General features: G+C 44.5%; 4 protein-coding genes across 4 annotated transcripts; 3 read left to right on the top strand and 1 right to left on the bottom strand.

Annotated features, from left to right (window-relative positions):
• Positions 1-2: 2 nt before the first annotated feature.
• RhiXN_06862 (Retrotransposable element Tf2 protein) lies at positions 3-2,561 on the top strand (the record flags this gene model as incomplete). The annotated part of the gene is made up of 3 exons (XM_043326678.1): positions 3-1,297; positions 1,355-2,016; positions 2,086-2,561. The coding sequence occupies 3 exons, from the start codon at positions 3-5 to the stop codon at positions 2,559-2,561; spliced, it is 2,433 nt and encodes an 810-aa protein (XP_043182110.1).
• Positions 2,562-2,615: 54 nt separating this feature from the next.
• RhiXN_06861 (Retrotransposable element Tf2 protein) lies at positions 2,616-3,374 on the top strand (the record flags this gene model as incomplete). Its single annotated transcript, XM_043326677.1, has 2 exons — positions 2,616-2,930; positions 3,267-3,374. 2 exons carry the CDS (start codon positions 2,616-2,618, stop codon positions 3,372-3,374), a joined length of 423 nt encoding a protein of 140 aa, XP_043182109.1.
• Positions 3,375-6,297: 2,923 nt separating this feature from the next.
• Positions 6,298-6,657, bottom strand: RhiXN_06860 (uncharacterized protein; the record flags this gene model as incomplete). The annotated part of the gene is made up of 2 exons (XM_043326676.1): positions 6,298-6,417; positions 6,472-6,657. The coding sequence occupies 2 exons, from the start codon at positions 6,655-6,657 to the stop codon at positions 6,298-6,300; spliced, it is 306 nt and encodes a 101-aa protein (XP_043182108.1).
• Positions 6,658-8,219: 1,562 nt separating this feature from the next.
• Positions 8,220-12,336, top strand: RhiXN_06859 (Retrotransposon-derived protein PEG10; the record flags this gene model as incomplete). The annotated part of the gene is made up of 5 exons (XM_043326675.1): positions 8,220-8,261; positions 8,420-8,989; positions 9,064-9,138; positions 9,187-9,321; positions 11,527-12,336. The coding sequence occupies 5 exons, from the start codon at positions 8,220-8,222 to the stop codon at positions 12,334-12,336; spliced, it is 1,632 nt and encodes a 543-aa protein (XP_043182107.1).
• Between the last annotated feature and the right edge of the window lie 51 nt (positions 12,337-12,387).

The following is a 12,387-nucleotide window of genomic DNA, read 5'->3' as shown; positions in this document are numbered from 1 at the left end:
AAATGGACAGTTTAGATAATTGTGTAGAATTTGTATCTCTTGGACTGGATTCAAATAAAAAGCCGTTATTATACATCAATCTATACATCCAAAATTCCCTGGCAGAACCCCTTAGAACCCTCATAGATTCAGGAGCCACTTCCAACTTCATCTCCCCCTCTATTGTTGAAAAACTAAAAATCCCAAAAACCCAACTCAAAAATCCACAAGTTGTGAGAATGTTAGACAGTACCATATCCCAGACTGGTTGCATTTGGCACCAGGTCCACCTCATGGTCTTGGCCAATGGCCATCCCCACACTGTCCCTTTCCTTGTTTGTCCCATAGGCAACACCCCAGCAATTCTAGGCATGACCTGGTTAATGGCAGAAGCTCCTCTCATTGACTGGCAACAGGGACTTGTCACATTCCCTGAGCAGGTACAAATTGCCTTGGAAGAAGAAGCCAACCCAGACCCCTTAGCAGATCTTCCGGCCCAATATCACAAATTTGCCAAAGTCTTTGGGGAAGAGGAATTCAAAGTGCTCCCACCTCATAGGGAATACAATATTGCAATTGACCTCACTCCTGACGCAAAACTCTCCCCTGGCCCAATTTATGGCATGACCAACGCAGAATCTAAGGTGCTTAAACAGCACATTGACCAAGAGTTGGAAACAGGCAAGATCTGCCCTAGTACCTCCTTGGCAGGTGCACCGGTTATGTTTGTCAAAAAGGCAGGTTCCCTTAGGCTGGTTGTGGATTACCAGAAGCTCAATGATGTAACCCACAAGAACGTATACCCACTCCCAAGGCAGGACAACCTCATGGCTAAATTAAGGCATGCAAAGATATTCACTAAGCTTGACTTACAATGGGGTTACAACAACGTCCAAATCAAGGAAGGGGATGAATGGAAAACAGTGTTCCATACCAAATATGGGTTGTTTGAGTATCTGGTCATGCCTTTTGGTCTCACAAACGCTCCTGCGGCATTCCAGCATTTCATGAACAACCTGTTTAGGGATCTCATCAATGTCACAGTGGTAATTTATTTGGACAACATTCTCATCTTCTCAGAGGACCCTGCAAAACATCCAAAACACATTAGAGAAGTCCTATCATGCTTGATGAAAAATCAGCTGTTCTGCAAATTGTCAAAGTGCCACTTTCATGTCACAACGGTTGACTACCTTGGGATTGTCATCTCCCCTGCTGGGTTCTCTATGGATCAAAAAAAAATAGAAGCTGTTACCACATGGCCCACACCCCAAACGGTTAAACAAGTCCAAGCCTTCTTGGGTTTTGTCAACTACTTGTGTTGATTCATCCCCAATTTCAGTTCAGTAGCTTGTCCCCTCTATAATCTCACAAGGAAGGAAACCCCATGGTCTTGGGGCAGTCAGGAAGAAGAAGCTTTCCAAGAATTGAACTCCTTAATTACCAAGAGCCCAGTTCTCATCCACTTGAATCCAGACCTACCTTACTACCTTGAAACAGACGCATCAGGGGTAGCAATGGGTGCTATCTTGAGTCAACAGGGAGAAGATAATTGCTTACATCCAGTGGCTTACATGTCAAAATCCTTCTTGGGGGCTGAGACTAACTACAACACCCATGACAAGGAACTACTGGCTATCATCAAAGCATTAGAGGAATGGCGCATCTTCCTGGAAGCAACTGACAAGCCAATCCAAGTCTTTACAGACCACAGGAACTTGGAATCTTGGATGCAAGCTCAGACATTCAATCAAAGACATGCACGTTGGTGGATCTTCCTGAGTGATTTCAACTTTGAAATTCACTATCACCCAGGGAAGCAATTGGGGAAGCCCAGCACACTATCCAGACAATTGGACTACAAGGATGATCCCCAGGGACCAGAGATCATGCTTCCATCAGAAGTTTTTGCAAATACATTGGAAGAAGAACTTGAGATTGTCACAGAAATCTGCAACAGGCTGAGAGAAGACCCCTCCCTTGAACCAATTATCCAATTCCTAACAGAAGATGCTGACAATGCTCCACCGTCAATTTGTAAGGCTTACCAAGATTAAAACTGGGAAGAAGATCTACTGTGGTATTGGGGAAAACTTGTTGTACCAGACTCTGAGCCCCTGAAGGAGCGGTTACTAAGGGAATTCCACAACTCACCTCTGGTGGGACACCCAGGTCAGCAACAAATGCTGGAACTACTCAGTAGAAGCTACTGGTGGCCAGGGATGAAATTCTTGGCCAAGGAATGGGTTGAGTGCTGCCCCATGTGCCAAGCCAACCGTTGCCCCCATGGACCTGTCATAGCCTTGAAACCCTTGGAAGTCCCACCATTCCCATTCCATACCATCTTGTACAACTTTATCACTGGGTTCCCCAAGTCTCAGGGTCATGATGCCATCCTTGTAGTCATAGATTCCTTCTCAAAGTTTGGCCACTTCATCCCCACTTCAAAGAAGGTCACAGCAAAGGGCCTGGCAGACTTGTTTGTCACACACATCTGGAAACTCCATGGGCTACCAGTCAAAACAGTATCAGACCAAGGAACAACATTTACTGGGAAATTCTTGAGGGCTCTCTACCAATGACTGGGTATCAAACCTGCATTTTCCTTGGCGTACCACCCCAAATCAGATGGTCAGATGGAAAGGGTTAATCAGTTCATCAAGTTCTATCTACGCTCCTATGTTGCTGCTGATTATTCTGACTGGTCCATGTGGTTACCATTGGCAGAATACGCATATAACAATGCCAAGCATGCTGCCACAGGAAAAACACCCTTTGAGCTTGTCTATGGACAAAATCCAGTTATGAATCTGTCAAATGTCCCAGCCAATGTACCAGAAGCAGATGCCCTAGCAGATACCCTAGCCCAAGAATGGAAAGAAGCCAAGGCAGCCCTCAGGATGAGCAAGGAGAAAATGATCCAGAACCAAGGATCTACTCTGGAGTATTCAGTAGGCAACAAAGTCTAGTTGGATGGAAGAAACATAGAACTCAGAACAAACTCAAACAAACTAGATCCTAAACAATTAGGCCCCTTTGAAGTCACTGAGAAAATCTCTAGCCACGCCTACTGACTGAAACTCCCAGAAACCCTCAAAATCCACAACGTGTTCCATGTAGGGTTATTATCCAGGGTCCACAAATCTCCTAGTCAGCCATTTCCAGAACAACCCCCTCCTGAAACAATAGAAGGGGAAGAAGAGTACAAAGTGGAGCAGATCATTGACTCCAAAAGACAACAAGGGAAGTGATTTTACCTGATAAAATGGAAAGGATATGGTCCTGAGGACAACTCCTGGGAACCAGAAGAACTGTTGGAACACAGCCAAGATGAGATAAAGCGCTTCAATCAGGCTAGACTCAAAAAGGCTTGTGATGCTGCCAAGAGCCTTTAAGGGGGGGGCAATGTTACAACCTCCTTACCTATATCACTGGATTCGGACGATTTTTCTGTTATTTCTACTATTTTTTACGAACTCAATATCTCCTGTTTTTTAATCACGTGATCTCGGCGCTTGTTATGCCAAGATGCAGCGCCAAGATGCCATGCCAAGGGCGCTTAGGAGAAATCCCTGCTTCTGCGCAACCTGCAGCATGCTTCTTATTTCCATTATGTACTTTCTTTCTCACACACACAGACCATGTAGATAGTGTGCTCTTGTCTATATATACAGCAGGAAAATTGCTTGGGAACACCAAGTTGATTTTACCTTGTCTCATACTCATTGAGGAGGATTAGTCAGCCAGCTAAGTAGCTGGCCCCCAGTAGTTCTCAGACGTTAACCCCTTAACTCACTCATCACACCTCCCAGGCCTAAGGCCCCCTCATTGTCAGCAGTTAGTAGTAGAGCGCTTTAAGCGCTAGTAGTATAGCCTTCTGAGTAGATTACATCAGCAGTGTACTAGTAGTACGGCCATAAGCGCCTGTCCCATTAGCAAGTACCCACCTTACAGTGGTGTACAACAGAAATGATATTTTTCAATGTTGCAAAATAGCTTATTGTCTTGTAACCTCTTAAGTACTTCTTGAACATGGGCTTCATGATCTTTCTTGTTCAGAGGAAACACCAAAATGTCATCCAAATAGATAATGACATAGACATCCAAAAGGTCCCTGAAAATTTCATTCATCATGTCTTGAAAGGCTGCTGGTGCATTTGTTAACCCAAAAGGCATAACCAGGTATTTGAATAGCCCATATTTGGTTTTAAAAGCTGTTTTCCATTCATTGCCTTGTTTGATTCTGTTACAATCCCCTAAACTATACCACTGGATTCGCCTCTTTTTTCTCATATTTTTACTATTTTTTACGAACTTGTTATCTTATGTTTTTCAGTCACGTGATCTCGGCGCTTATTATGCCGAGATGCCGCGCCAAGATGCTGTGCCAAGGGCGCTTAGGAGAAATCCACGCTTCTGCGCAGTCCGCAGCACGCTTCTCTTTTTCACATGTAGGCTTCTATTCACACACGCACAGACCACATGTAGTTAGTAGTATTGTCTATATATACAGCAGGAAAATTGCTTGGAGACCCCAAGTCAATTTTATCTTGTCTCTTATTCATTAGAGGAGGATATCAGAAGCCAGCTAAGTAGCCGGCCTTAGTCATCTCAGAAGTTACCCCTTATATTCACTCACCACACCTCTCAGGCCTAAGGCCCCCTTGTTGACAGTAGTTAGTAGTAGAGCGCCTTAAGCGCTTAGTAGTATAGCCTTAGAGTAGATTATTTAAGCAGTGTCTGTAGTAGTTACGGCCTTAAGCGCCCACCACTAGCAAGTACCCACCTTACAGTGGTGTACGACAGATTCTAACTAGGTTATAACCAGCCTTTAGATCAAATTTGCTAAAGATCTTGGTGCCTTGTTGTCGTACACCACTGTAAGGTGGGTACTCGCTAGTGGTGGGCGCTTAAGGCCGTAACTACTACAGGCACTGCTTATGTAATCTACTAGTCTAAGGCTATCTAATACCGCTTAAGGCGGCTTACTACTAACTACTGATGGCAATGGGGCCTGAGGCCTGGAGGTGTGGTAGGTCAAGTAAAAGGGTGAGTGTTACTGTTACTACTGGGGGCCGGCTACTTAGCTGGCTGGCTACCTTCTCTAGTGAATAAGAGACGAGGTAAAATCAACTTGGGGTCTCCAAGCAATTTTCCTGCTGTATATATAGACAAATCTACTAACTACATGTGGTCTGTGCGTGTGTGAATAGAAGCCTACATGTGAAAAGAGAAGCGTGCTGCGGGCTGCGCAGAAGCGTGGATTTCTCCTAAGCGCCCTTGGCACGGCATCTCGGCGCGGCATCTCGGCATAATAAGCGCCGAGATCACGTGATCGAAAAAGTGAAGATACAGAGTTCGTAAAAAATAGTAAAAATATCAGAAAAATCAGGCGAGTCTAGTGGTATAATTTGGGGGATTGTAACACTTGTAGTTTTTTGATCAAATTTTGTGGCAACAGTAAAGGATAAACATTCTTTTTTGTCATGCTATTTAAACATCAATTGTCCACGCACATCTGTAGTTTCCCATTTTTCTTTTTGACAAATAGAATAGGGGAGGCTATAGGAGATTTGGAAGGTTGTATCAATCCTGCCTTAAGTTGTTTTTCAATGGTTTCCTTAAGTTCTGCATCTTCCCTTGGGCCTAGACTATACATGGGGCCATGTTGGGGTTTTGCATCAGGAAGCAACTCAATTGCAATATTGTAAGGATGGTGTGGAGGAAGCTTTGACAATTCTTCTTCCAAATAAACTGTAGAGAACTCTTGATAAGGGATTGGTATTTCTTCTACTGCTTTTAATTCCAAAACAGTGGGGATAGATAGACAATTATTTGAACAATACAAAGAGTTAAAGACAAGTGTATGCTTTTCCCACAAAATTTGGGGATTATACTTTTTTAGCAACAACATTCCCAGAAATAGTTGATGATTTCCAATATTAGAAGTATGAGATTCTAATTCTTCTGTATGGTTGCCAATGGTACATTTAAAGCAAGTAAAATGAGTGATCTGGCCGGAGTCTATCTCTTGACCATCAATGACATGCAGTTTTTTTGGAATTTGATGTAAATAAGTGGGGAGGCAGTATGTTTTGATTAAAAGAGGGTGGATGAAACACAAGGTTGCTCCAGAATCTATCATGGCTTGTCCCTGGAAGGGTTTAGCTGAAAAACTTGATTTTTGGGTCTTGGGAGTCTCACACAGATTTGCAGAGAACAACACAGATATTTGAGATGTATTACATAGTGAAAGAATTTCAAGATTGTTGTTTACATGATGCAAATCTGCTAACATACAGCCAAGTGCCTTACTCCTTAATTGGCCTTGGCTTTCCCTTTTCCCAACTCTTCTTTATCAGATACAACTTCAATACAACTCTCCTCCTTTGATCTTTCCCAGGACCATTCAATATTAGCCACATGTCCTGACATAGGCTTTGAGGGGCAATTGCATGCAAAATGTCCTTTGCCTCCACACACGTGACAAACCATGCTTGCAAAGCCTTTTCCATCTAGATCCATGGGGCCTGGACCTTTGGAGTTCAAGGCTAGAACAGGAGTAGGGGCAATAATGGGTTTGACCAGAGCAGCTGCAGCAGGGCATTCATCTTTTTTCAGGGAGGGGAAAGGGATCATTGTATCTTTGGTTTCCCCATTCCACCTGATGTTTGGCATGTTGCCCAAAGTTGTGCGCACAAGAGAGGTAATAGTGCCCTTCTTGGTGCGGCAAGTAGTAGGATCTATCATATAAATGTTGTCTCCTACATTGAGACAAGTACAAGTAGGAGTGGGGGAAGAGTTGGAGACAACATTAGAGGGTGTTATGGAATGAATACTTTAGACATATGCACCCCTAATTGCCAATAGTTAATAGTGCAAATGGGAGTAATCATACTTTCTCTATCCAAATATGGGCATGAACATTACTATATTTGGAAACTGGCGGTGCTACAAGACTTTTTATACTATATTTCCTCATTGCACTTGCATATATACACATTTGACTGTGCAAAATGGTCATACAATTATCTCTATGATTTATATCATATTTTGTATCATACATTTATATGCAGGAATGGTACTTACAGACCATAGAATCACTGCAAGTAAGCATGCAAGCACCAGCGCTTAGTAATGGCAAATAAGCGCCAAAGGTTGGTGGGGCACGCTGATGCCAATATCTTGGCAGGAAACAGGCATACTACCATGCCAAGAAATACCAATAGGTTGGAGGCTCTGGCATCTCAGTTCTCAAAAATGAATTGTCTGATACTGAGCCAAATTGATGGAGATACTAACCATTTAAGTTTCTAGCTTTTTCTATGAGATCCTACCTTGCCTCAAGGTGATTTTTAGCATTCACACTTATGTAATTTAGTCATGTATGCTCTAGAACATACTATAAATAGCCTTAGGTCTATCTCACTAGGACTTATTGGGACTAATTGGTCTTTATGTATCAAATAGCTCAGACTGTACCTCTCATGTAACTTCCTCTTTTGAACATCATGTATATAGTTATTTGTTTGCCCTCTGGGGTATATAAAGCTCCTGAGGGAGACCCTTTGATAACAACTTTCTTTTAATCCCATTCTTACCCCTTGTGTGAACTTGAAGATCTATTAGATCTTCTTAACTTAGTTTAGAGTGTCTTATTTTGCTTTCTTAGCCTCTTAAGCTCACTGAACTTAACCTATAAGGCATCTCGGCGCATATAGCCTCTAGCAAGGTCCCAAAAGATACTGGGTAGCCAGGAAAGGCTCTAGGGCAACCCTGAACCTCTTGAGTAAGTCAGTTGGGAGAATTTAAGGCCTTGGGAGTGGCATATACACTTTAATTAAGCGCAATCTCAGTCAAATAAATTACTAACAAATCCAGATAAATTATAGTAGGTATCTAGGACTCAATACTAACTCTCATACTATAGGTATAAGCATAACCAACCACCTGCAGCTGCAGTAATTGCTTGATTACTTGTTAAGTGTAGGGATCACCCTGATTACCAATCTAATCTACCCTTATATAGCTAGTCTATTGCCTTTTATATACACAGATAGTTAATATATCAATCACTTTATCATCTTCTGTACTTAATTACATAGTCCCTAAAACCCTACTCTATAACAAGGTCAGCAACTCACCTACAAGCATTATGGCTCTTTGGAGCACAATCAAATCAACAATTATGTATGTTGATTTTCTTTACTTGGTCTGATACATCCTAATAACTTCCCTAGATGTACAAATATCACAAATTCCTGGATCACTTCTGTGGCAAGGTGGGTGATGATAGCTGGGCTATCAACTCAATCTGTAGAAGCCATTTGACCTTGAATAGCTCTTATACCAGGGCTGGCAGTAATTACAACATCCTATTCCATATGTATTGTAACTGACACAAGTTATAGAAAACACAAAAACTTCCTAATTCCTCAAGCACAATGCTTTGGCCCCAGAAGAGAAGGATGTGGGTAAGGGTTCTGGCAAGGACTTGAATGTTTACAAAGACAACTATATTCTCAACTCCTGCTGTTACACAAATGCCCCCCAGACAGCTTCAACTTCCAAATCCTTGACTTCCCAATCATTGACCAAGAAGCAACCCCATGTCAACAATGACAAATTCATCTCTTCAAAAAAGCAAAAGTGCCAGTCATACAGCAAGGACAAGGACAATGAGGACAAGGATAATGAAGACAAAGACAATAGGGAAAACAACAAGGACCAAGACATGGACAATAGTGAGGACAAAGAGGACAAAGAGGATGAGGATGACTGCTCATTGCTCCCCTCCCTCCCTGATCAGCCAACTGCTGCAGACGTTTGCAAGGCAGACAAGGTAATTGCAAAGGAAAAGGCTTGCAACCAGGCCCTTGGTGCCTCTTGCAATAAAGTAGGGGCTCAGCCTGCCACTGCGCCAAAAGGCAAGGGCATGGGCAAGGGCAAGAAACCTGAGAGCTCCCCCATTGTCTCCAAGGCTAAGAACACTTGTCAAAAGGAACAAATGGTATTGTAAGACAATGACAACAAGGTGAGTCAGCTTGATGTTTATTCTATTTTGTTTACTTATCCATAATACAGCCTCTTAAATTCAATTCAAAGAGGGTTTGCTGTGTTGACTCAACCCTCAGCAAGGATGAGGACAAGCCTGCCAAGGTATACATATTTATATCTGACTATCCCAAATCTAACATTACAGCTCAGGCTCCTAAGAAAGCACCAGTCAAAACTGCACCAAAAGCCAATGGGAAGAAGACATCAAAAGGTGCAACAAGTGGCAAAAGGCATAAGGAGCTGGCAAGTCCTATATCTAGGCTCCAAATGCTTGATGCTAACCAGGTTTGCCAGTCCTCTTTGGCCAAGGAAGAGCCCAAGTACACATAGTGTGTGGCACTACGTGCTTGGTGGTGCAGATGCTGACAAATCACCACTGTTGCACTCTCTGTGTGTACAAAGTACACATAGCGTGTGGCACTATGTGCGCGCTGGTGCAGATGCTGACAAATCATCAGTGTTGCACTCTCTGTGCATACTCTCTTTTTCAGATGTCAAGTGTTGTGCTTGCTGTGCATACAAAGCATGCACTACAGGTGTTAGCTTGGATGTCTTCATTCAAATACTGACTAGTGTTCAGAGGTGTGATCTCCATGTATACACTCAAGCCTAAGAGGTTTACCATGGGTAGCCTGGCTCAGTTTGGGACCCAGGTTGTGTTGTAGACACATTTGATACCAGGGAATTTATTGCCATTTTCTCAAATTTAAACAAAGACAAATGGACAACTTTTCTAATCACGTGGCTTCGGCGCTTATATCATGCGCTAAGCGCTGAGCCACGTCCCCATCTGCGCTTACTCATCATACGTAGCCACCTCCACCTATGATGACATCATGACACGTCAGTGACACGTATGCATGAGTAAGACCAACTGCGGAGCGGGGTTCTTATTTGATACGGAATTGCATATAATGTATTTGTAAATAGTTCTCCCCTGTAATATATAAGGAGGCCAACTGACCATGATAACACCCAGGTCAATTACCTCTTGTTGCATCCTACATTGTACAAGGGCCTTACAGCCCAGCAAACCTACTTAGTTACTCAGTCCACACTGCCTTAAGCGGCCTTCTTGTTGTACTTACATAGCTTGCCATTGCCCTTACAGCCTTGGGCATTGTAGTATAGCTGGTTGTCATTGTAGGATAGCTTGCCACCACCTTACGCGGTTTTCACTTAGATACATCCAGCCGCAAGCGCCCCCCCCTCCTTGACGTCCGTTGGGGCGTCAAGGGGGATGGCGCTTGTGGCTGTGGTGTACAAATGAGAAAGTTGCTTAAGGCAACAACAAACCTATCTATGGCAACAAGCAGCTATCCTACAACAACAAGACCACTTAAGGCGGTGACAAGCTATCTAAGTGTAACAACAAAGCCGCTTAAGGCGGTGTGGACTATCTAAGTAACTGACTAAGTATTACCGGGCTGTATGGCCCTTGTACAACAAGTGGAGTGCGACAAGAGGTAATTGACCTGGGTGTTACCATGGTTGGTTGGCCTCCTTATATATTACAGAGCTACCTAAATACAAATACATCTATATGCAAAACTGTATCAAATAAGAACCCCACTCCACAGTCGGCCATACTCATGCATACGTGTCACTGACATGTCATAGTGATGTCATCAAGTGGAGGTGGCTACGTATGCTGAAGTAAGCGCAGATGGGGACATGGCTTGGCGCTTAGCATGTGACATAAGCGCCAAAGTCACGTGATTGAAAATGTAGTCTGATTGTCTTTGTTTAAAATCGAGAAAATGGGAATAAATTCCCTGGTATTGACTGTGTCTACAACAGGTAATCAACCTTACGTTGGTTGCAAACCATTCTGCACCCACCACTACTAAGTCCCGACCCCCAAGAAGGTTACCTGTACTAGCACAAGCAAAAACACATGATTGGACTCCCCTTTCAGCTGGAATAATCAAAGAGCTGTTGGTCCCACGTAGTAGCAAATTGCTATAAGGCAGGCTAACCCTATCGCCCGCATACCACACGTTTGCCGCACCTTTTGCTAGCAAACCCAGACAGCAGATACACCCGCTTGCAGAAACAAGGTTCTACATCATGCCTGTCCACGGCAGTGATTAGCTACACTCACTGTTCAACGCTAGGTTGTTTGACGCAGGGTTTTAGCGTATAACGCAATAAAGCGCTCTATAAGTCCTGATATAGGCACATAGCCCCCATTACTCCCACTCACCCATCATTACCTTGCGCACCCCCACTTGCTCCTCATCCCAGGCATCTTCCCACGCTGGCCAGTCCTACCCACCAACACATACCATGGCAACCCATTCCCGGCCACCCTCTTGAGCCTGCTCCCCAATCAATCAAGGGGAGCTGGGACCCCACCTTCCGGCAGCCCCCTTTGTTGAACTTGGGGAAGTCTCCCTCAAGCGTATCACAAGCCTCCTCCTTGGCCTCCTTGGCCAAGTTGAGAACCTCAAAAGAAAGGTGGAAGAAGTCTGAGAGGCAGGAGTCAAGGCCTGTACCAACCTTGAGAACATCTCCCAAGCCGTCAATACTGTCAAGGATGGGCTTAAAAGCCTCCAGCTTCACGGGCCCCGGACCCCAGAGGATACCAAACCCCTGGTTGTGGAAGCAACGCCACGCCCCCTATCAAAAGTTGACCCTATTGGACCAACTAGTTGGGTCTCATTCTGGCCCAAACCTTCCAAGGGGCTCCCTATTTTTGCCCAGCCAGCCCCAGACCAAGCAGTGCCCCCGCAAGTCCCTTCTCCCCCTCTATCTCCACGTCTCCAATCCCCAATTGGGACAGCTGCCCCTCCACCTCTGGCTCCAGTTGCCGCCGCCTATCCTGCCCCAGTCAAAGTAGACCATCCAGATGCCTATACAGGCAAGATTGGGAGTGAAGCCAAGCAGTGGCTCACAAGGATGTTGGCATGGACCCGCCTTAACTCGCGGATGTTCCCCACCAATCAAGAGGTTCTATCCTTCCCCTTGATGAACATGAAGGACTCCGCCGGGGCTTGGGCCCACCCTCACCTTGATCAGCTTGGCTCACACCGGGCCATTATCCAAACGGTTGAAGGGTTCAAGATAGAATTCCTGGCAGCATTTGGCAACCCTGACACCACAAGGGCTGCTGAGCAGAAGATCACCACGCTCACCCAGTCCGGCATATGCGCAGACTACATTACTAAGTTCAGAACCCTTGCTATGGAACTGGACTGGAACAATGTGGCCCTTAGAGGCCAGTTTGCCCGCGGCCTCCATTGGGAGGTCAGCCAACAGATAGCAACCCGCAAGCACCGTCCCCGCACCCTTCTTTAGCTTCAGAACGCAGCACTTGTCATCAACAACACTCTTTGAGAGGAGCGTGCT

This window comes from Rhizoctonia solani, chromosome 7 (genome assembly GCF_016906535.1).
Source record: "Rhizoctonia solani chromosome 7, complete sequence".
NCBI lineage: Eukaryota > Fungi > Basidiomycota > Agaricomycetes > Cantharellales > Ceratobasidiaceae > Rhizoctonia > Rhizoctonia solani.
Note: the sequence above shows the minus strand (reverse complement) of the source record. Positions and strands in the feature narration are given on the sequence as shown.